The following is a 22,682-nucleotide window of genomic DNA, read 5'->3' as shown; positions in this document are numbered from 1 at the left end:
TGGCTGGGGAAACCTGGTCCAGTGCCACACAAGACTGGTACCAGAACTATTGACCAAATTCTGGATTACCAAGACTGTTAGACCTCCAAAATCTCCAAGCCTGAATATTGGCCATGACATTTTAAAGAAAACAGCAGGCAACACAGCATTTGTATGAACATCATGGGGTCTGAGGGTAGACTGCAGGCTGGCTAGTTTTGATGACACTGCAGACAACCTGAGAAGAGAGGGATAAGGGTGGTGTTAGTGTCGCTCACATTTACACTTGGTTCAAACCCTTGTGTGTTTTTTGCATTATTAAATTTGCATCTTTTAGCATAGCTATTTCTTTTTTATGGTGAAAAATCTAGAATAGGGATGCTTAATGCAATATTTGTTATGAATACAGTATTTGACATAGATTAGTTCAGATTACTCATGTCAATCTGTTCTAAATCCATTTAACTATAAAAGTTCATCCCCACACCTTAAAATTTGGTATGAAGTGCTATTAATTTGTAGAAAAGTTTGATTATGTACTTGAGAGAAGTTTGCTGAAGTACAGTACAGTACTTGTGATGTGAGAGTAGTGAGGAATAGCTGAAGGTTTGTTCATATGCTGATGCTGAGTAAAATAATAAAAGCAGGGAAATTGAGTGCGAGAGTAATTTGACGAGTACAGAAAAACTTTGTGATCTTGGGGCAAGAGACTGAATAATTAAACATTAGTTACCTGTGGGAGTAGTACAAGGAATGTTCAGTCAAGAATGGCAAGCATGCATGTGGAGTTGCATTAACTGGTGGTAGAATATATTGGACCCGATATTGTATATACAGGTATCTTCTGTAGTCTTTGTTTTTCTGCATCATCATCATAAGTACTTGTACTCTAAGGTCAAATGCCATAGGTCATAGCTGAAAACATGTATCATCTAGAATATAAGTACATCCTACAATACTGAATTACCACATCTTTTTTTTTATTTTAATGTTTGAAATTGAAGGGAATGATGTGATACGTCAAGAGGATTTACTACTGTTCCACCAGCAGTCACTAAAGATGGCCAGTCATCACCACCACCGTCATCATAACCGACCCCCACCAGAAATTCTCATTCCCAAGGTTGCCGCCTTTATCAACACACAGCCCCCCATGGATGTTCTTCAGCAGCAGCTTCCCCTCCTTGCCAGGTCAGAACTTGTGTATAATCTCAGCCTTGAATAAAAAGGATAAAAGTACATGTATACAAAAGAAGAAAATGGGCCATTCTTTGGTATTTGTAAAGCCAGTGAAGGATGAGATTTCTAAAGAGAAGGTGGTAGCGGAGAAGGAAGGAGTGTGTGCATAAGGACAGCAGATAATAAAAATGTCACCCATGTGTGTACAGTGCTCTCTCCAAAATACAGATTGTTCCAGACCAAATCTGAATTTGTGTACAATCAAGATTTTAATATGCTACCCTTTTTTTTTGGCTATTTATCACCAAAGTTTCTAAGATTTGTCTTATCGTAAATAATAAAGTATATGGTTCAGCATATTCAGACATATAAATATGTAAATAATAAATTTGTGTGCATATATATGATTATTGTGCAGAAAATATTTATTTATTCACTTCTTTTTAAGAACAGTCTGCTCTAAACAACCCAGATGCAGCAAAATGCAGTTACAGTACCATGGCATGCCATCTTTTAAATAAATGTATTCACCCTGATAGGGTCTTGAAGCCCTCAATGCACCTGGTTTATGCCATTCTCTCGGCTACAGACTAACTGTTGACTACCAACAGCTGGCACCAGGCTACAGTGCTGTGTAAATTATTGGTATAGAGCATCATTTGAATCCTCAAGTTTAAAAGGTTACAATGTTTTTTGTCTTTTTTTTTTCAACTACTGCTCTTTGTAATTAAAATAAACTGTATATGATCGGCTTCCTTTACGTTTTGTCGGAAACAACACTAACGGTGGTGCTATTTGTAATGCATACTCCTCTGCCAGCTACTTGCATTTCCAGCCTCGTTCACCTGCCTTTAATAACTTCACCTTACTCAAAGTTAGGAAGTTCCTCTTACCCTTGCCTGATGTTCCAATGCTACTCTTGCTACACAACCTATCTTCAACTTAGAAATAATGCTACATGTATATATATATAGTATCAGAAGAAAGTCTATTGAAAATATTTAAGTAATGAGAGGTCAGACTGCACACTCAAAAAGAACACACAGATGTTACACATGCCCTCGTTTTGTTAAATGTTTAGAGATAAAAAAAAAAAAAACAAGATTAGCAAAAACAAGATAAGATTGAAATTACTCTGAGAACCAGTGATTTAGGTTTCATCTCATTTCCCTCTGAAATTCTGGATTTTGTTAGAAATCTATAAATATCAGAGGGAGTTAGTTGTTGGGTTTGATCAGTTGTTTAGACGGAATCTGCTATACTGTATAGATATTGTTTTTTTTTTGTTTGTTATACAGTATTTAAATTAACCTAACCTAACCTACAGGGGCCTGATGGCTGAGTGAACAGTGCTCTGGATTCGTAGTCCTATGGTTCCGGGTTCGATCCCCGGTGAAGGCGGAAACAAATGGGCAGAGTTTCTTTCATCCTGATGCACTTGTTCACCTAGCAGTATATAGGTACCTGGGAGTTAGACAGCTGCTACGGCTTGCTTCCTGGGGGTGTGTAACAAAAAGGAGGCTTGGTCAAGAACCGGGCCGTGGGAATACTAAGCCCCGAAATCATCTGAAGATAACCTCAAGATAGTCAAATGGTGAAAAAAGTTAGTTCACTGCGATTCATGATTTTTGTCAAATGGATTAGAAATCTAGTTTCATCATCCTGAAACATTTGTCCAAACATGACCATTCAGTATAGTAGTTTGTGCCTGGTAGCTGCAGATGCTTGGTGGTTGTAGAGGAAAGCTCCACCTTATGAAGTAATTCTAAGCCTGTTGGAAGTAATTAATTTCTTTTCAAGATTCCTTTACTAATATGAGTGCTATAATGATTACTGGTAAATATAAAATCATTGCTTTTCTGATTAGAGAAAAGGAAATGACACATATCAACAAAAAATCAATGTTGTGGAAAATGCATCTCAATTTTCTATTGTATTTCTTAACTAAAATACATCAAATTCCTTGGTGAGTAGGCCTATGCTTATTTTTTTGTATTTAAATGATGTTCAGTACATTGAAAACATTTATAGCCTGATAGTTACTTCAATCATGTGTTTTCCTTGGAAAATACTTGGGGTGCTGTTTTTTTATAAGAACCACCACCCTCGAGCATAACTTTTCAAACTTAAAGCAGAGATAATAGCCACAGCTAATAGTAGATACATTTATACAAGGGTTCTCTCTAACCAGTGAAAAATATATATCGCCATTACAATGTCAGAATTATGCTTGGTCCCTGGACTTTCTTTCGGATTTAGGAGTTACTGCCAAAAGTTTACCGAGATGGATTTATGGTTGTCATTTGATTTGGGTTTGTTTCTATGCTGAAGGATCTTCATCTGTGAGTGGGAGATATGTGTTGTGCTCCTTTGTTCAAGATTGATAATTAAACTGGCCTCCCTTGGGAGGCCCCCATTTTCTTGTCCCAGTTAGGGATTTTGATTCGCTACCATTAATTACACAGGTTTCCAAATTTTCACTTTTGCAGGGTAGGCAGGACTTGCTTTATTTCTTGCTGCTAAGTTAGACTTGGCTGAAATTTAAAAATTCCATGCCAGATGTACAATTCTATATCTAAATGTGATAGTTTAAACGTTTTTGTTTTTTTATATTTACAAGAGTTCTTACATTCTTGTAAAGCCACTAACACGCATAGCATTTCGGGCAAGTCCTTAATCCCAATTTTTCCCTAGAATACAAGCTGCCAAGTCGTTTAACAACCAGGTACCCATTCACTGCTGCGTGAACAGAGGCGTACTGTCCAGGATTAGCGCCCAGTCAATCCTCCCCGGTCAGGATATGAACCCAGGCCACAGTGCTCATGAAGTGCCGGGCGAGTGCTTTACCACTACGCCACGGAGACTGCACCATTTGTATAATTGTGTACTGTGTACTTTGTGTATTCATGTAATATATTATTTGTTTTGTGTTTGGTATATATTTGTGTTCTGTAAGGTTTTCTGCTCTTATCTGATAATATTATTGGCACAGGGTAGTGTTCCGAGATGAAGGTCGGGCACATCTCCTGGCAGAGGGCATAAAGATGTATCAGTTGGATATTGATGGGCCTGACGAGTTCACTGAGAGAAGCGAAGACACATCGGTAATTAATTATGCTATTGTAATTTTAACAGCTAAATTTTAGGGCAAAATTTGATAATTAAATTTTTGTTATGCATTAGAGCTTCATAACGGTGCATTTTTCATTAACTTGGCCATGGAACTTGACTCCTGTTCCTTTTTCTAGTGTTATATTTTCTTTATTCTGATTATTATTATTATAGTACTGTAACTTAGTGATTGAACCCACTTTTGTATTCTCTTTTCCATTGTTTGGAATGTATGATATATTGTACTAGGTGATACCCTAATTATATTTGTGTACTAGAGTACACACTGTACTACTAGTACATTGGCCTTACTCTGGTTCTGTATGCAAAGAGCCTAAATGATTGACTCTTGTTGTTGCCTAATCTAATGATTAATATTTAATGCTGCATGAGTGTGTATTTGAATACGTAAATATCTGAATAATTTTTACTGAAGCGAGATAAATCATTGTAGCAATAGAATTTAAAAACTTAACTGGGCTAAAATTATGATGTCATAGTTACGTCACACATTGTTTTCATACAATATATAAAATTTATTTATTTATTATTTGGGTTAGGTTAGTTTAGTTTAGGTGAGGGTAGGTAGGTTACTTTATGGTAGGTTAGTTTAGGTTAGGGTAGGTAGGTTTAGTTTAGGGTAGGTATGTTGGGATGGGTTGGGTTAATTTAAGTTAGATTTACTTGTAGAGTAGTAATGATGTGTAGTGAAAATTACTCAGGGCTTCGACCCTTCTCCATTATTGTGGCTCCACCTAACAGCCATTATAACTTTCGTCTCATTTCCATCCATATTTATTATGTATATCTGCCATTTAAATTTGTGTTCATGTGGCATATTTAATTATTAGAGTGGGCAATATAATACTGTTATGTAGCTAAAAGGAAAAAATACTGACCTTGATTTAAGCACAATTTTTATCTTGCACACACTCACCTGTCCTGAATATTGCCGTTAAACTACATTAGACTTGAAATGCTAATTTATATTATACATGTTTGAATATTGTGTTTAATTTTGTATTTTTCCTTTACATCTATCATTAATACTGATCCTTTTTAGGGATTGGATATCATGGAAAGAGTTCGTTTACGCCACATAGATTCTGAACTGGGCCGTCATTTATATACAATATTGAGGGGGGAGGCATATGAATCATCAACCACCCTGGAAGACTATTCTTCTAACCTGCCATCTGGTGCCATAGCCTTCCAGCCACTACGGGCCAAGATCTACAGAATATTGCAGAAATCAGTTAAAGGTAAAAGTAATGTGGAGATGCAGGTAGTCGTATCATTAATTGCTTCTCATAATAGGGGGTCACCCATCATTTATTCCTAATAGAAACAGTTCCCCTCCCTGTTTGTAGTGTTTGCAGTTAGTTATACATGTATATAATTCTGGATTTTCCCACTGTTTTGTTCCTTTTTCATGGAAGTTAATTTGTAATGTCTTTTAAAACTCCATTCACCTGTTTAATGGGGTCTTAGACAGCCCTGTGCTTTCCATGGGCAGTGATTTTCTGTAAATTGAGGCATGTTAGAAAATTAATTTCCTTTTTATTGTGTGATTTTAATAACATATCTGTTTTTTATATATTTTTGTCTTGTGATATGTAGTAGTCTTTGTATCCTCATTTGTGCTGTAGTGTTTTATACGTGAGCTCCCTCATCTTGACTTGTTATATAAGTGCGTGAACAGTGTAGTGTGAAAGTTAAGCAGTCATAGATGGCAATGTTCAAATTCTATAATTAGAAAAATTGTAGTTGGTGATTTTTGCATTCCTTATGACCCTGTGTATGCTTGCCATAAAAGCAGTTAATGCGCTAAAGATCATACAGAACTTATTGTTAATGAAAATTTTTTGTGGCCCAGAATTTCTTGCACAACTCCTGAGACAGTAAACCTGGTTAGCCTGTGTTCTTCCAATGAAAGCTGACAAGCTGTTAACCGTTGTAAGTGGAAAATTAATTAAAATTTAAAATTTTTATTCATTTTTGGAGTACAGTATTCAGTTTAAATACTGTACTGTAATTCCATGCAAATTCTTCTAGTCTGCTGGCATAGTTTGGTACTGTACCACGATACCACGTTCACTACCATTGGTGCCTTCATTCAAACTATCCTAAATGCTGTGCTAGCACTAGTGGTTATAGTAGAATGGTTGAGAGCTCCCAGTTTTTTTGTTTTTTTTTATTCTCGAATTTCTTTGTCGGCCATATCGGGCTGATTTTTTATTATCCTTGTATTGTGGCCACTTCAAATCCCTACAAGATTGCACATAATGAAAAGTGAAAAACAGTGAAAAGCAGTTCATGTGTTTGACAAAGTGGCTGGTATGTATTCACCTAGTTGTGTTTGCGGGGGGTTGAGCTTTGCTCTTTCGGCCCGCCTCTCAACTGTCAATTAACTGTTTCTAACTACTACTACTACTACTACTACTACTACTACTATTTTTTCTCCACACCACACACACACACCCCAGGAAGCAGCCCGTGACAGCTGACTAACTCCCAGATACCTATTTACTGCTAGGTAACAGGGGCATTCAGGGTGAAAGAAACTACCCATTTGTTTCTGCCTAGTGCAGGAATCGAACCCGCGCCACAGAATTACGAGTCCTGCGCGCTATCCACCAGGCTACCAGGCCCCTATGTGTTTGGATCGAGGTGACCATTAAGTGTATATTGCGTTGTTCGTCTTGTACTGAAAATTTTTATTTGCTGATTAGGTATTGGAATCTTATATGGATTTGAATTGTCCTGTTCTCATTTCTGATGTCCTATGCTTGTTCAGAAATGTTTTCACATGGACAAAACTTGGGTCTAATGTATTGACAAGATTCTTGGTAAGTGACCAATCAAAATTTTCCAATTAGAATATATGGCTCCAGTGTCTGCACACCATTCAGATTGCTTCACCGGCTTTTCTATCCTCTTCTGCTCCCAGGGAACTCAGCCAGGGGAAGCCAATTACAGTCATGTATCAAGTGGGTTTTCTTCATAAGCATAGCACTCAAACCAGTCCCCATTTGATGTCCACAAGTAATCCAGCTGGGACAGGCCCATTGTAGAAAGCGGCTGCAATGCCTCAAAAAATTTACGGCATTTTAGTTTAGGAACGTGATGTGTTCTCTTGCATTATTTTGGCAACCCTATCATAGAATTGAATAAAGTTTGTTGGGAAGCATTTTTCCTGTCTGTATCCATGTTACCCTTCTTGTCACAAAAATTTGCTGTCTCCAATTTTTCTATTATTCTTATGCTGATAATATTTTCATGAATTTTGCATGAGATTCATGCTAATAACACCGGTCTATAGTTTAATGCTTCATGTGTGCCCCTTTGTTAATATTGAAACTAAATTAGCATTTCCAAATTCCTGGGAGCTCTTCAATCTAGTGTTATGTTACAAGCACTAGTTAGTTGGTAACATTCTTGTCTGCCTTATCTACTAAAGGGAGGTACTAAAGAATTGCATAGGAAGTGGACTTTCACTACTTTTTTTTATATAGATGGAAGCATCAATTGATATACAATTGGACAAATCTGTGTATTTCATTTAATATCTTGGATTTTAAAAAATATTAATTCACGTTGATGTGTTGATAATGAGTGTTTTTGAACCAGTTAGAAATTACTTATTACAGCACTTATAAAGATTTTTGTGTGGCTCATGATCTGTAGCATGACATTTACAAAGCAGCATAAATCTCTTGTGTGTTGCTTGTATTTTGCTTTAATGTTCAACGACTTATGATTAGTTGAAAACAAATTATTTTTTTCAGTCAACTATCATACCTTTTTTTTTTTTTTTTTTTTTCTCTCGACATATGACCAAGAGGTTACATAATTACATTTTATGGGAACTGCCCGATCACTGGGAGAGTATCGTGTGTAGTTTTTGTTAACTAATTTTTTGTCCAATCCAAAGGCGGTGTTGAAAAAGAACTTCTTGTAACTAGCAAATTGGCAGTCGGTGGAATCTGGTATAAATCTTGTGGCTCCTATATTGCTGACACAGCTCCAAATAAATCGGTGTGATAAAAGCCAATGAAACATATTTAATCTAGGAAATCGTTTACTTGGGAACACAGTGGAAAAGTTATACGTTTTAGGTTACAGAATTATTAACTATAACCTCCCTTGCAGTATTTGTTACAGTATTAACACATTACTCTTAGAATGTGCAGGCAATGAGTCACAATAACGTGGCTAAAGTATGTTGACCAGACCACACACTAGAAGGTGAAGGGATGATGACGTTTCGGTCCGTCCTGGACCATTCTCAAGTCCAGGACGACAAGAGTCTGGTCTACTCTTAGAATGTATTGGATGATCACAGGCTAATCTCTCGGAATACCTGGTTTCTCTCAAAAACATTTTCTACTAAGGAATGGTATAAGGTTTTAAAAGATCAGCCCAATTTTATTTTAATAGATAATATTTGAAGCCTACAGTATGGTAAAGTGAATTAATGATTAGCAAAAGAATTGCTGGCAGTAATGTAGAGCTTTCTAATGATTATACCAAAGTGTTGGGGTAATACCATGACCATCTGTTTTGATACAGACAGGTACAGAAGGTACCTTTTTAAAGGTACAGATTTGATACTATCTGATACAGAAAGGAAGTGCTTTCTATGGTAGGTAGAGAGTTGGCAAGGTGTTACACCTCTACATATGTGGTATTCTTAGGACTGGTCATACACACTTGTGGGCTCAAACAGCTAACACCTTGCCGGATATGGAGTTTGCTGCTTCACTATAAAATCTTGCATATTGAGTGTAAGCTTTCATTTATGTAAAGGAAAAATGTTCTTTTCTTTAACATAAATTGTAACAAAAGTTACCCATTTTCTAATTTTCTGAATGAAGGGTCATTGTGTGTGTGTGTGAGAGAATGGTGATAAGTCAAGTCTGCACATCAGTAGTTGTGTAACCTTAACTCAGCGGTTTTTGTTTTGCTTTAGACGAGTAGTGGGTGATGTAGCGAAATCATCTAGTGATGGATATGCTTTTTCATTAACCAATTGAAGTATTTCCTCTTTTATTGATTTTAATAAATAATTCACTTATAAATGCATTTAATCAATCAGTGGATTTATTTAATAATTCTTTGCCTTCTCAGTTTTTGATTTGTGTTCAGGGATTGGTATGCACATTCAGTAAATTATATGTTTATTCAGACAGTTGCAGTTATTATTCATTATTGATTAGTTACCAAATAACTAAAAACAACAATTAATGTGCCTAATTGTCTAGTAAAGTAAGCTCTTACAGTCATCAAAGAACTACATAGTTACCTGAACAAAAGTTATAGCTTATTATTTTAGCTATACAGTATTTGTGCATAATGTAGCATTTCTCAAGGTTTCACATATAAAGTCATTTTTACTAATCAGGTTATTGCATAAAATATTCATATTTTCATTATCACCCTATTTCCTACTTCTATAGGGTGGCAAGGCATCAGCCAAGAATAAATAGTATAGCAATATGGGAAAAGACTAATGATAAAGGGGGTCCCCAAGTTAACCTCCATACATTTAGCTTTGGCCAGTATGCATTCTCCATATTTTCATGGTATGAACAGGACTGATATTATCCTTTAGGAATAACTAACTAATGCTAAGTAACTAATATATAAGGAACAGGATGAGCCCAGAGGCCAGTTGTGTGCCAGAACCTTCATTCAGTTGGTTAACTTGATATCCCGCTTATCAATGTGTTGAGCAAGTAAGTTCCAGGTGAGAGTTGGTCTAGGAATGAACGATCACTGATGGAGTGATACTCTAGAGAAAGGCACTTCCAACATGAGGCTGTTGATGGACAACTTTGAGGCATTTTGAGAATGTTGGCCTTGTACATAACAATAAGTCTACCAACATCTCGTCAGTAATGAAGACTTATGTTCAGTCAGTCTCTAATTCTTGTAGGTCATCAAGTAAGCTGCTTCAGGGTTTTTCCATTCAGCTTAAATCTGGCTACCTGTTGACTACCCGTTGATGATTCTAGGGATAAAAATCCTTGCGGGCAGGTCTCTAACCAGGCCTCCTGGTTCCTGGTCTGATCAACCAGGCTGTTCGATACAGCTGCTCACAACCCGATTTAAGAGTCGCAGCCTGGTTGACTAGGTATCCTTTGAAGGCGCTTGTCGAGTTATTTTGAACACTGCGAGAGGTCGGCCAATTATGCCCTGTATGTGAAGGGGTTGAAAAGCCATGGGCCTTTGACGTTTATAGGGGTCAGCAATTTCTCCAGCTTTGAATGGGGTTGTTAGTGTGCAACAATATTCCACTGTAGAGGCCACTAATGTCTTAAAAAGTATTTCATTAGCATGACATCTCGTGTTTCGAAAGTTCTTGTTATCCAACCTGTCATTTTTCTTGCATTTGTCACAGCAACTTTGTGTTCTTTAAAAGTATGGTCTGTTGACATAACTTCTAAATCTTTTACATTGCATTTTCTTTCAATTGCATTGTTTGACTGTGTTTTATATGTGGTTTCTGCTTTGATATTTTAATTTTTTCTATAGTACAGTAATTAGAACTTATCCTGACTAAACATTATATTATTTTCTGTGGCTATTGGAAAGACATGATTAACATCAGATTCGAGGTTTGCTGTCTTCTCTATTGTCTATTCTTGTGAAAATTCTAGTGTCATCTGCGGAGGATGATACAGTACTATAGTTTGTATCCTTGTCTATGTCTGACATAAGGATGAGGAAAAGTAACAGCAAGTACAGTACCCTTTGGGACTGAGCTATTCACAGTAGATGAATTTGGATTTTACTTTGTTGACTATTACTCTGGGTTCTCTTTGTTAAGAAGTTAAAGATCCACTGCCCCACTTTGCCAGTAATTCCTTTTGTATGCATTTTATGTGCCATAACATCATGATCACATTTGTCGAAAGCATTTGCAAAATCTTTATACGAAGATTTATACAAATTTATACAAACATTAGCACTTTGTCTTCTATGGCATCTAAGGCCATGTAATAGTGGTGTAGTGGCAGGAGCACCTTGTTCTGACCCCATGTTGGCACGGGTAGTTACCAGGTATATCTCTTGGGGATTCGTGTTTAACTGCTTTGACGACTGGCTGGTTTGAGCTCCCAGCCAGTCTGTGTGACTGCAAGTTAGGGATTTAGTTCTTTCCTTGCTTGCCGGGTTCAGGTTCCTAGTGAAGTGGAGGAAGTAATTTCATCGCAGGTTTGGATTTGGTTGGTCTAATTTGGGATTCTTGGTTGGCTTCCCTTTCCCTGCCACCTGCAGCTCTGCTCTGCCTGCGGTACTGCCTCCGTCTGGTGTTGAACTGCCCCCCAGATTACAAGGTGGTTGGTCAGAGTTGTGTGGGAGCCTGAACTTTGCCTGCATTGTCTCTATGATTTGAACATAGTTTGGCTATGGGTGTTGTTTTGGTTCTTTTTTTAATTTATTTTACACATGACATTTCATGGGCATTTCCTCAATTTTGAATTGATCTTTGATCTACAAGCTTCCCTCGCCAAAATCTAATGAGAACTAGATTTTGGTTCTGGTTCTTTGTAGGCTATTTTTTTTTTAAATCACAGGGATTTGGCATGATTGAAAGATCTTATGGTACTAGTTCCTTGAGCTTTGGGAAGCTATTGAGGGTTGCCAAGAAAGGGGCATTTTCATTATATTCACTGCAGTCATCGGCTCACAACAGAGGGTCTGGGTATACCAAGCAATAAATATTGGTTTGGGGACCTTGATAAGCCTAACAGTTTCCTTGTCCCTGACACTGGAAGACCATATTAATGTAATAATGACCATGAAAATGGGTATTATCACAACTGTATATTTTCTTTTTTCTGCATTTTTCTTCGATATGTTGTATAGAACACATGGCAAATAGATAGGGTGTCATTTTGGGAAATCTTTTAATCTTTGTGTCTTGTTTCTTCTTGGCTGATGCCTTTCCTGTCCCATTAAAGTAAGAAGCGTTGTAGTGATGGTGATGATTACATATTCTTAGTTTGATACCCTGGCTGTGTGAGACTTGGCCTTTTTTTTTTTTTTTTTTTTTTTTTTTTTTTTTTTTTTTTACATATACTAAGTGCCTCTGTTCTAGCAGTAAACAGGTACTTGGAAGTTGGCCAACTGTTGTGGGTTGCATCCTAGGTAAGGTTGGAAGTTAACTTGAGGGACCTCGATAAGCCAAACAAGCTTCTTTGCAACAATGAGAAAACAATATCTGGAACTGTATAGAAATTTAGATAATCTCTAGGGAAAGCTTGAGATATTCTGCATTTGAGCTGAGCAAGGTTTCACATGTATGATAATGCCTTACTTGTTGTGTATTGTATTACTCCAGCTTTGCATATAAAAGCTGACCAGACTCTGTTCTGTTTGAAATATGCTTCATTCCAATAACTGTAAATCTGATGCTTACTAAGTGTTTAGTATAGATCTTGACAAAAAGCTTAAATACTTCCAGAATTTCATTCCTTGTTTTTATGAAATCTCGATATATGAAATGATGACCTAAAGTTTGTCAAACAATTGGTGAGAATGAAATAGCAAGAAACTGAACAGGTCTGAGTGAGCTTCTACTATGTCCACAATGTCTGCCTTGTTTTTTGGTAGGCCCATAATGCTCATGTTGATCTATCAAGTTCCTTATGCTTTACAGATGACTCTAAATCCCATATGGTAGGTGTTCTTTGTGGGTTTCCTTCTGTGTATAAATGGGTAATATTTTGTGTGTTTTTATGCCTTGTTCACTTTTTCTTGCCTTGACTTAATTTGCACCTTTAAGTTTCCCAGCTGCACAACCTTAAGCAGCCAGGCAACTGGCATGCTTCAACTTGGCCACACACTATTTGTAAAATTAATATGTTTATACAGTATTAATCTTTTTCTTTGAAGGTAACCTAATAAATGAGATGATTTATTTTCAGTGAAAGGTTCAGGACAAACCTTTTGTAATTTATTCTTTTAATTCCATTTTAATCTTTGTATGGTATTGCTTGAGGCAGAATGGCTGAACACAAGCCAGCTGCAGTTGAGCATTTTTAAATGTAACCAGTGTTCCATGGCTTAGAATAGCCCCTCTTCAGTGCCACGTTACAGTAATTTCCTGTGAATATTTTCCAGAATGTACACGCCCTCATAGCACGAGAGGCCATAGGAGGAAATTTCGTAAGAATACTCCTCATTTTCTTAGACTATGTGGATTAAGAAACACCGTGAAATTGCTTTTATTAACAACCACCTTTGGCACCACCACCTTTTTTTTTTAGTGATTATTTTTATTTCTCTCTCTGCTAGACACCAGAATAACAACATGTGAATGTATGCTTTGTGCACATCTCAATTGATTAGTGTTAATTGATATCAGCCAGTCAGTATAATAACTTTTTTCCCTTTGTTCCAATATTTTTGGCTCTAGGTTGTGCACTCGGTGCTAAGGGTCTGGTCTTTGAATATGGAATGCATAGTGATTCATCAGTCACTTAGTTATCGCAACCTGCTTAGTATCTTTTTGGTGGAAATCATTGACACTGAATGCTGGAAAGATTTAGAGGCCATTCTCTTATTGTCAGATGATTAGTTTGCCTATCTTTCGGTGCAGTTTACCAAAAGTACAGGTGTGTCCGAACTGTGCACGATTTGGTATCTTTTTTTTTTTTTTTTTTTTTAAGAAAAAAATGGCATGGATTTTTTTTTTGTGCCATTAATAGATGTAAGTAATGCTTGAATTCTAAACATTTTTGTCTAAAGCAGCAATACCATTGCAGTCCACCGGATAATAAAACAACTTTCCCCTAAACAAATTCCATATAAAGTATAATGTTGATTCTTTTTTCTGTTATGTACAACAGATTATTTTTTTTATGGAAACTCAAATGTAATACAGTACATTGATTTTATTTTACTTTTTAAATATTATACCCAATACAAATTTGTTTTAAAGAATTATTAACTATTTTTAAACATTAACATTATTTATATTGTTATAATTTTTAAATATATATGTACCATTTGTTCTGGTTGCTTTCATCAGTATAACCCTCTTTATTTTTTTTAGTTAATTTTTTCATTACAACTTTTTTTCTGCCCTATTTAGATTGAAGGTTTGTTAAATTTATGAATAATTAAATGGTGTATACTAAATATAAATGTGTTTGTGTAATATACCATATCCTGCAGTGCAGCAGGGTGGCATATGTAGGTTTTCCTCCACACACATTCATGACATTTTAAAAACATCAACTGTGTTTATCTTTCTCGTTGTCATATACCTGCAGTAGAATCCTGACTCTACATGCTGGAATTTAATTAATATGGTCAGCATCTATTCAGATGGAAATTTAACTATTTTTTGGTTTAATACAATCGGTTCCTAGATTTGCATGAGCATGTGTGCTGATGCAAGTCATCAGCCACGTGGCACAATTTAGCACCAGTCTAAGGATATCCTTAAAAATGCCGCTGTCAGTAATATTAGAGTATTTATACCGACTTATTTCCCAAGTTCTGGGTACACTTGCTGAGCAAAACCATAATTTCACCCTCTTGATGGATATCCTCCAAAAGAACTTCGGTAAACAAAGTTTTCAATCTTGCCTCGTATCTTTCCCCATGGCTCAACCTAAAATAATGACTTAAGACTTCTTATAAAAGATTAAAGTGTTCTGTTATTAAACTCGAATTATACAGAGAAATGGTAAATTTATTTGAGTTGTACTATGTTAATACTCCTTAACATTTGGCAGTCTCTACATTTTTTTAAATAAAAATGTAGTCAAAGTATCAGTCATTGGAGAAATAAGATGCATTCCATAGGACATTGAAAAGAATGCTATGTGATTCAGTTTTACCCGTGGCCTCGAGGAACACATCACTGTGTTAAATTGCGAGTATGCTGCAATCTTTTTTTGCTTGTCTTTAGTGTCTTCTCATTATGCTTTCTCCAAATTACTGTCTTGGAAACTTGGGATGGTTTTGCAGACGATGAGTCACAACGTGGCTGAAGATATGATGATCAAACTACACACCGGAAGATAAGGAGATGACAACGATTTGGTCCGTCCTGGACCATTATCACAATAGACTTGATAATGGTCCAGGATGGACTGAAACGTCGGCATCTACTCATCTTTTGGTGTATGGTTTGGTTATCACGGTGATGGTTTTCATGTGTGACTTGTGAGAGGTCTATTTTAGTTTCATGATCGTGTCTGTGAAGAGGCCATCTGAAAGGCAGTAAACAGTGCATTAATTTGAATAAGCTGTTTTAGTGGTGTTAAAGATTATTACAGTAGTTTCAAGGAAGAAAAAGTACCAGAATCTCCTCATTCGCTGTGAACACAGTCATGACTTGCTAGTCCTAAACATCAGTTCTTTAGTCACTGTCAAAACTTTGGTTACATCAACCATATATCCTAATTTCTGGTGGCTAATGTATTAAGAAAAAATACCATACGAGATTGTAAAATTCATTGTGGGTAATGTTTTGCTCAAGCAAGCTTTCTCAAATTTGGCTTCAAAGTGCCTCCATGGTTATTTTCAGGTGTTAATATGTAGTCATAAAATAGTAACTGTTGATAATATATGGAAACACGATAAAGGAACAGGAATATCATAGTGAAATTTAAATATCTCTTGAGAGAGATACTTCATCTATAATAAGTTTAGGTTCCTTCATGATATTTAAAATAAATAAACTTCTCTGCAATGTTATTTATTTAATAACACTGCAGAGCATTGTTAATGCTCTGCAACTAATTTTCTCTTCATATAATATGACTTCAATAAGTATTGTTCGGTATCATTTTTCATTGGTAATAATTTAGAATAATAGATATATCACTGTGTATTTTGAGTATTTAAAGGCAAGGGCTTACTCATTCTTATTGCTTGTGACCGAGCGTGTAGGACATTCATTTATCGGTTTTACTAATTTAATATTACGTACCTACTAATCTATGGGTCCTAATTATTTTATTCTACTGCCACATTGATTCACCTGGGGTTGACTTCCATCCAGAGCTGTTACACTAGCAAACTGCTATTGAACAAGGGCCATGACAAGGATTCGAACCTACGTCTGTGAGCATCCCAGACATTACCTTAATCGACTAAGCTACGACATGAAACCAAAGTTCTACTGAACTTCGGTTGTGATTTCTGTGTGATTTCATTACACACAGAAATCACAGTTGGGATTTCTGTGTGTAATGAAGGAAGGGCGAAGAGGTAGAACAGCCTATTGACATAGCTCGAGTGCATGGGAGAGTTGTGTAAAACCCTGATTTGTGTCTCGGAGAGGCTGCAGGATCCAGTAAGTTCAGTAGAACTTCGGTTTCAACTCTCTTTACCATGCAGTTGCTCAGTCGATTAAGGCAACGTCTGGGATGCTTACAGACGTAGGTTCGAATTCTCGTCACGTCCCTTGTGGATTTGTTCATTGATGCATCACGTTATTGTGATTCCTGTGTGTAAACTGCTATTATTTAGGTTATTAATATTATGACAAAGCTGTGGTAAACTCTAGTTCACCTTTGTGTTTCAGATAGGTTTAATCAATTCATATACAGGATTAGTGAAAAGTGTAAAATAAGATGAATGGATGTGTTGGCCATGCAGACTCCCTATGTTGTGCCTCGGCCAATCATTCCCTGCATTTTAAGGGTTGGGGGATGGCTGGGGACCCATCTTACCAAACTTCTTCCCACTAAATGTGAAAGTGACCTTAGATCTGAGTCTCACACCTGCCCAATCAGGTGTGAGACTCAGTTTTACAAATACAAGTAAAACATATTCATATTGATGTCTGCAATGTAGAAAAATGAGAAACATAAAGCTGGAAATTGTGGAAGTTTTTAAAGCAGGAAAGTTTGATGTGTGATAGGTTTATGCGAGATAAAGATAAAAGGACACGAGACAGTCGAGTGTGAGAAAGTAGTGTTAAAAGAATAGAAGTGAAAAAATTAATAAGGAAGGAGTAATTGTATATGGCAATGAATAATTTCTTACATTGCAGTTCAAGGTGTTTGTGCATGAAATTAAAATTTGAGAGTGAAGGTGGCAGTTCTGATCACATGTGCACAGTGATTGAGAAAAATAAGAAAGTTAAATTTGGATATCTTGGATATTGAAAGTTGTATGATGCCTAGAAGTTATATAATAATTATAAATGTTACTGTAATCTGAATGGTAAATGGGAATAAAACCCGAGAATGAAAATGGTGTCGCAGGAATACATTACAGTACATAAATATACATAGTATACTGTTGATGAAAACTTTTTGCAATGAAAGTTATTTGCAGTATTATTAAATTGTTGAAAATGAGTCTAATTTACTGTACTTGCCTAATTGTGATTGCAGGGGTTGAGCTTCAGTTCTTTGGTCCCCCACCTCTCGACTGTCAATCAATTGGTGTTCGGGTTCTTGAGCCTATTGGGCTCTATCATATCTGCTTTTGAAACTGTGTACAGAATCTGCCTCCACCAGCATTCCATTTATTAATTACTCTGACACTGAAAAAACTCATTCTAATCATTGAAATAAGTTTGCTAAAATACATTGTACGGTGGACCCTCCAAAATCTATATCGTATCACTCTAGATTTTAAAATAATCAGGATTTCCAAATGTAATTTTTTTTAGCTATTTATCACCAAATTTTCAGGGTTTTTCTTACAGCAAATGATAAATGTTATTGCACATTTAGAAACACAACATACAGTATATAAAAATGATTTTGTGCTTATAAATAATATTGAAGAGTAAGCTAAAAAAAATACTTAATAAACTAAACAATTTTTTTTATGAAATGCTAGATTGGTATTTAATTTTTGTTTAAATACACACACAATTATATCTACCCATGTTTTGGCCTGGGTAGTGGTCAACATTACATCTGACATTTGTTGTATTATGTTGTGAGAAGAGCTTTGGCCAAACAATATTTTTGTTGTATGAAATATATTTAAAAGTAGGGAATTGTATGTAAAAAAAAAAAAAAAGTATATACCGTTACAATCTTTATATTGACTGAGGTAAGTGCTACAATCTTTATATTGGTTCGGGTAAGTGCTACAATCATCCATCTGACTAAATTATTTTTATCTCCCATGACTGTTGGGGTCAGAGAATTACAGTATTAGAACTGTATGGGCAATGGCAGTTTTGAATATTGACACAGCGCAAATCATCTATGATGATGGTCGCATCGCACTAGATGATCACCACGTGACAATGACTGCTCTTTGAGCATTAATGAACAGGTAGAGGGGTATTTTTTTATGCATATATACTAATTGAGTTTAGGTGGTGACATTAAATCTGGAAAGGTTTGTCAGAGACTCAAAATATATGGTAAATGGGATCTAAAGGGTATCTCATAATTAGGGATTTCATTTCAGACATCCTAGAGCTTCATTCAATAAAGCCCATGAACCCAGAGATCAGGGTCATCAAAAGAGGCCAACTAAGGAAGATGTGGATTTTGATCCTTAAGAAGCTAATTAAACAGGGTGACTAAAAATCAAATGGAATGCTTGTCCAATTTTCAGGGATAACTGAAAAAAAGATGCTGTATATCCCAGTTTTGAGACCTTTCAGAAAGTTTTTGGCTTTGATTTTTGTAGACATTTAAAAAAGTACTGTACTTGTATATTTCAATGGCACAATACTTGCTAAAATTCCTGTGGGACTTCAGAGTATGACAATATGAAGCTTGATGATCTTCATTATCATGTACAATATTTTGGAGATTAATGAAGCCACTTGCTTAGTTATGTCTAAACTGGACTTTGGATGCCTTTCATATTCGTCAAAATTGCCCTCAACCCTTCATCATCTTGGCACTTTTTATCTTAGAGACTTTCGTCTCGATTCAAGACCCTTTCGTTCTTTCCGAATCTATAGGTTATATGTAGAAACAAGAAGTCCAAAATTACAAACTGCCAGGATCGATATTATCTTTAGTAATTTGTGCAGTCCCTACAAAAGTCTCCATTCATGCTTGAACAACACTTTGACAGCTGCCCATATTGAAAATCATGCTTACTCAACTTGGCAATCATTTTACTACATGAATGGTCTGCTTGCAGGCTTCTCTATGCACAACCATAATGTGTCCCCTGGTATTGTACCTACTTTACCCCTGTGGAAGGTTCCACTTGTTAAATTTTTTTTTTTTTTTGTTGAAGCCTAACAACATAACTAAATGAAATGACTATTCCTTGAACTTTTTCAATGGCATTCCTGCGTTACTGCTCTGTTTACTGTTATGTCAAAGTGTGTGGTCATTGCTGACTACTCCACAGATTTTCTGGGTTAAATATTTTTGTGCCACTTTCCCCAGAGACCTGTTTTTTTTTACAGTGGTGCCTTGTGCATTTTGATATGCTCCAAGACGGTTACTCTTCACACGTTAACATTCATTTATTGAAGTTAATTCTCACAATGATCTCAATGCTCTTACAATGCAATGGTCAATGTTTTTCCTGTGTGTATCTTACTTTTTTATAAATTTCAATGAATAATTTGAGCTTATGAAATTCTAGAGAAAACGTGTGGGGAAAATAAGCTAAAAATTCTAGAGGTATAATTTGGCAATATACTGTATAGAGGGCAAAAGATGGGTTTGCCCCCAAGGTGCCATGAATATTAGTTTTTCTTTTTAAGTTGGAAAACCAAAGATATAACATTAAAAATTCTAGTTGTCATAATGTGGGTATTGGAGGAGCTGAAAAAGAGGTTTTGCTCTTCAAAATCCCCCAAACAAAAGAATAATGAATCTAAACAAAAAAATTCTAACAGTTAATAGAAAATAGATGGAGTTTATGGGGAAATAAAGTACCAATTCCTATTTGCTAAACGTTGGCGTGTTGCCCTTATATCAGAACACCCCGTCCCAATACAAAAATGTATTTTCCTATTAAAAGATAGTAGGATGTATGTAGATTACGGGAAATAAAAACAAATTGGCTACCATACTTTAAACTTTTGTACACAGAGATTTGCGTGAGGGAACAGGCCTTGCCCCACAAGACCTGTTCTTGCTTGTGTAATTCTGCTCGCAAAAATATATTTCCCACCATTTAATTATATCCACTATTTACACGAGTTCATTCAATGAGGCCTCATTGTCATTACAAATAATAATTAAATTGTTATTAATATCATTGAATTATCATGAACAGCCTGCCTCATAGCAGCCGAGCTGTGGCAGAGCAAGGCAGACGAGTATGCCATGTTGAATATAAAGAATTATGATATGTTAAAGCAAATTAACAAATATCAATGCCTAGAGTGCTCTACCAAGAGCTATTAATTCTGGCCTAAACTTAAAATTAGTTAAAATACTTGACAAAATTTCCTCTTAATAAAGTATACTTTATTTAGCTCGGGTGAAATTTTTACTTTGTTGCCATAACATTAGTTGCAAGTATCATTGTCTGCTTCCCAATTCAACATTGTCAAATTTTATATTAATAGATTAAGGTTTCATACAAGGCATTTCTCACATGATTATTGGATTAGTGAAGATTGTAACCCAGATTCACTTCATGTGTACATGGAGAAGTTTTGCTCGTATATTTACCTTTCTTCAATGTAAAGATCTCCAATTTCAGAGATGCAGCCAGTTGGCTTTCTATTTTTATCAATGGGACTACATGAGCCGATTCTTTGAGTGGTCTAGGATTTCAGGTGTGATCCGTAACACTCGAGCCTTAAAGAGTGACTTTGCTTATAAAAATCCTATTTTGTGGTTGGGAAAAGGTGGAAGATATGACTAATACTTACCCTTTACCTCATCTATTCTTTACTTACCATTTGGAATGAGATTGGAACTTGGTTTAACTATAGAAATATGGGTTTGAAGCATGTTGAGGGATTATGACCCCTAAACCTTTCTGATGGCTAAAACTACTAGCCTAAATCAAATAATTTGTTTATACCTTGTGTTGTGAGGCTTAGTGTATACTGCCAACATTTTGGTGTTTTGTGGTTTATAGAACCACCTTAAAGCCAAAAATGCACACTCGTGGACAATGTGTGTCATCAGTTGTTAAATGTAATTCACAACTTCAGTTCCTCTTTTGGTTTGGTTTTTTAAGGTAATTTTTCAGAATGCTGTTTATCATATGGTTTTTGAAAAATTGGTTTTTATATGTTTTATCACCAAAAGTAGGTAAACATTTATTAGAATTAGGATATTTTTGGGGAGGGATCCCTCAGTAGCTCCCCGAGCTCAACTCTGGTTGCACCAAGCTTTAGCCCAATACACCATGCCTCAAACCCAACCATTGCATACCAGGAGCCAGGACCAAAATCTGGCTCACTCTGAGGCAAGGGGAGCAGAGGATCAACCACAAAAACTTGAGTAAGCCCACCTGAAAGCATATACATGACAATTGAGCAGTGCTGGAAAAAATTAAACCCACAATAAACTGAAAGCAAATGGTCATTGCTGCAGAGTACTACCCTAGTACTATCCTGATGCGCTCAACTGCCACCAGATGGCAATCAGTTATTTGAGAGCCAGCCAGCCCACCACCTTGCTTTCCTACTTGGTAACACCAGCTCAGTATCTATAATATCTGCTGGGCTCATAATCTGCTACTTTCAGCTAAGTGATGTTAGCATTTCCCTGGAACATTAGCTCTGTTGGAGGCTATTGCTTTATTTTCCTTTTACCATTTCACGATTGTATTTCGCCTTCCATTTTACTCCGGCCATGGCCAGGGTTATCTTCCATGATGTTGGCTTGCATTCCCATTATCAAACCTGCTTTGAGAGTTGCTTTGGTCCTCCCACAAGTTTCCTCATTATTTGAGCAATGCATGCGAGAATCCTATGCATGGTCTGTTGATGGGAGTATGTCTTTGGACTGTGTACAGGGCTTGTTCATCACCTGTTTATCATGTCTGTCTATATAGCTGTCCCAGTGGCCAGTGGCCCTCGTCTCTATGGAGTTTGTCTTGCTTGGTTTTGGCCAGGTTGTTATGGGTTTCCCATCTGATTCTGATACAGACTCTGATACAGGGCTTGCAATTTCTCTAGATGTGTTTGCATTTTTTGACTGAGGTGGTCTATCCTTTTGCCTCTTTCATGCAGTGTTCTGTGTTTATGGGTCCTTTTGAAGTGTGGATATTTGCCGTTTATTGGTGCTGAATTTTGATATTGATGAAGCCACCTTGCAGGGTTAGGCTTTATAAAATTTGAGGGGTTGCCCCTGAACTGTCTTTAGTGCTTGGTTTTTGGTTCTGAGGGTTTGTCATGCCATACAGACATGCTTTCTTATTCTACTTTTCAGCATCACAATATGAGTATCTATGTTCAAGGGGCCTCCCTATGCAGGTTTCCATTATGTTGCTGTGGTTTGAGGTTCCATCTTCATCCTGGCAAGCAGACAAACTTT

The 22,682-nt window shown here is 36.4% G+C and overlaps 1 protein-coding gene across 2 annotated transcripts in view; it reads left to right on the top strand.

Moving 5' to 3' along the window:
• The window catches only part of LOC123756480 (constitutive coactivator of peroxisome proliferator-activated receptor gamma), a 66,903-nt gene that overhangs the window by 23,125 nt on the left and 21,096 nt on the right, over positions 1-22,682 (top strand). For both annotated transcript variants that reach the window (XM_045739665.2, XM_045739664.2), the window contains 3 exons: positions 984-1,170; positions 4,151-4,262; positions 5,333-5,531. In XM_045739665.2, the coding sequence (XP_045595621.1) occupies positions 984-1,170; positions 4,151-4,262; positions 5,333-5,531 (498 nt within the window). The remainder of the gene's footprint in view (positions 1-983; positions 1,171-4,150; positions 4,263-5,332; positions 5,532-22,682) is intronic.

This window comes from Procambarus clarkii, chromosome 25 (assembly GCF_040958095.1).
Source record: "Procambarus clarkii isolate CNS0578487 chromosome 25, FALCON_Pclarkii_2.0, whole genome shotgun sequence".
NCBI lineage: Eukaryota > Metazoa > Arthropoda > Malacostraca > Decapoda > Cambaridae > Procambarus > Procambarus clarkii.
Note: the sequence above shows the minus strand (reverse complement) of the source record. Positions and strands in the feature narration are given on the sequence as shown.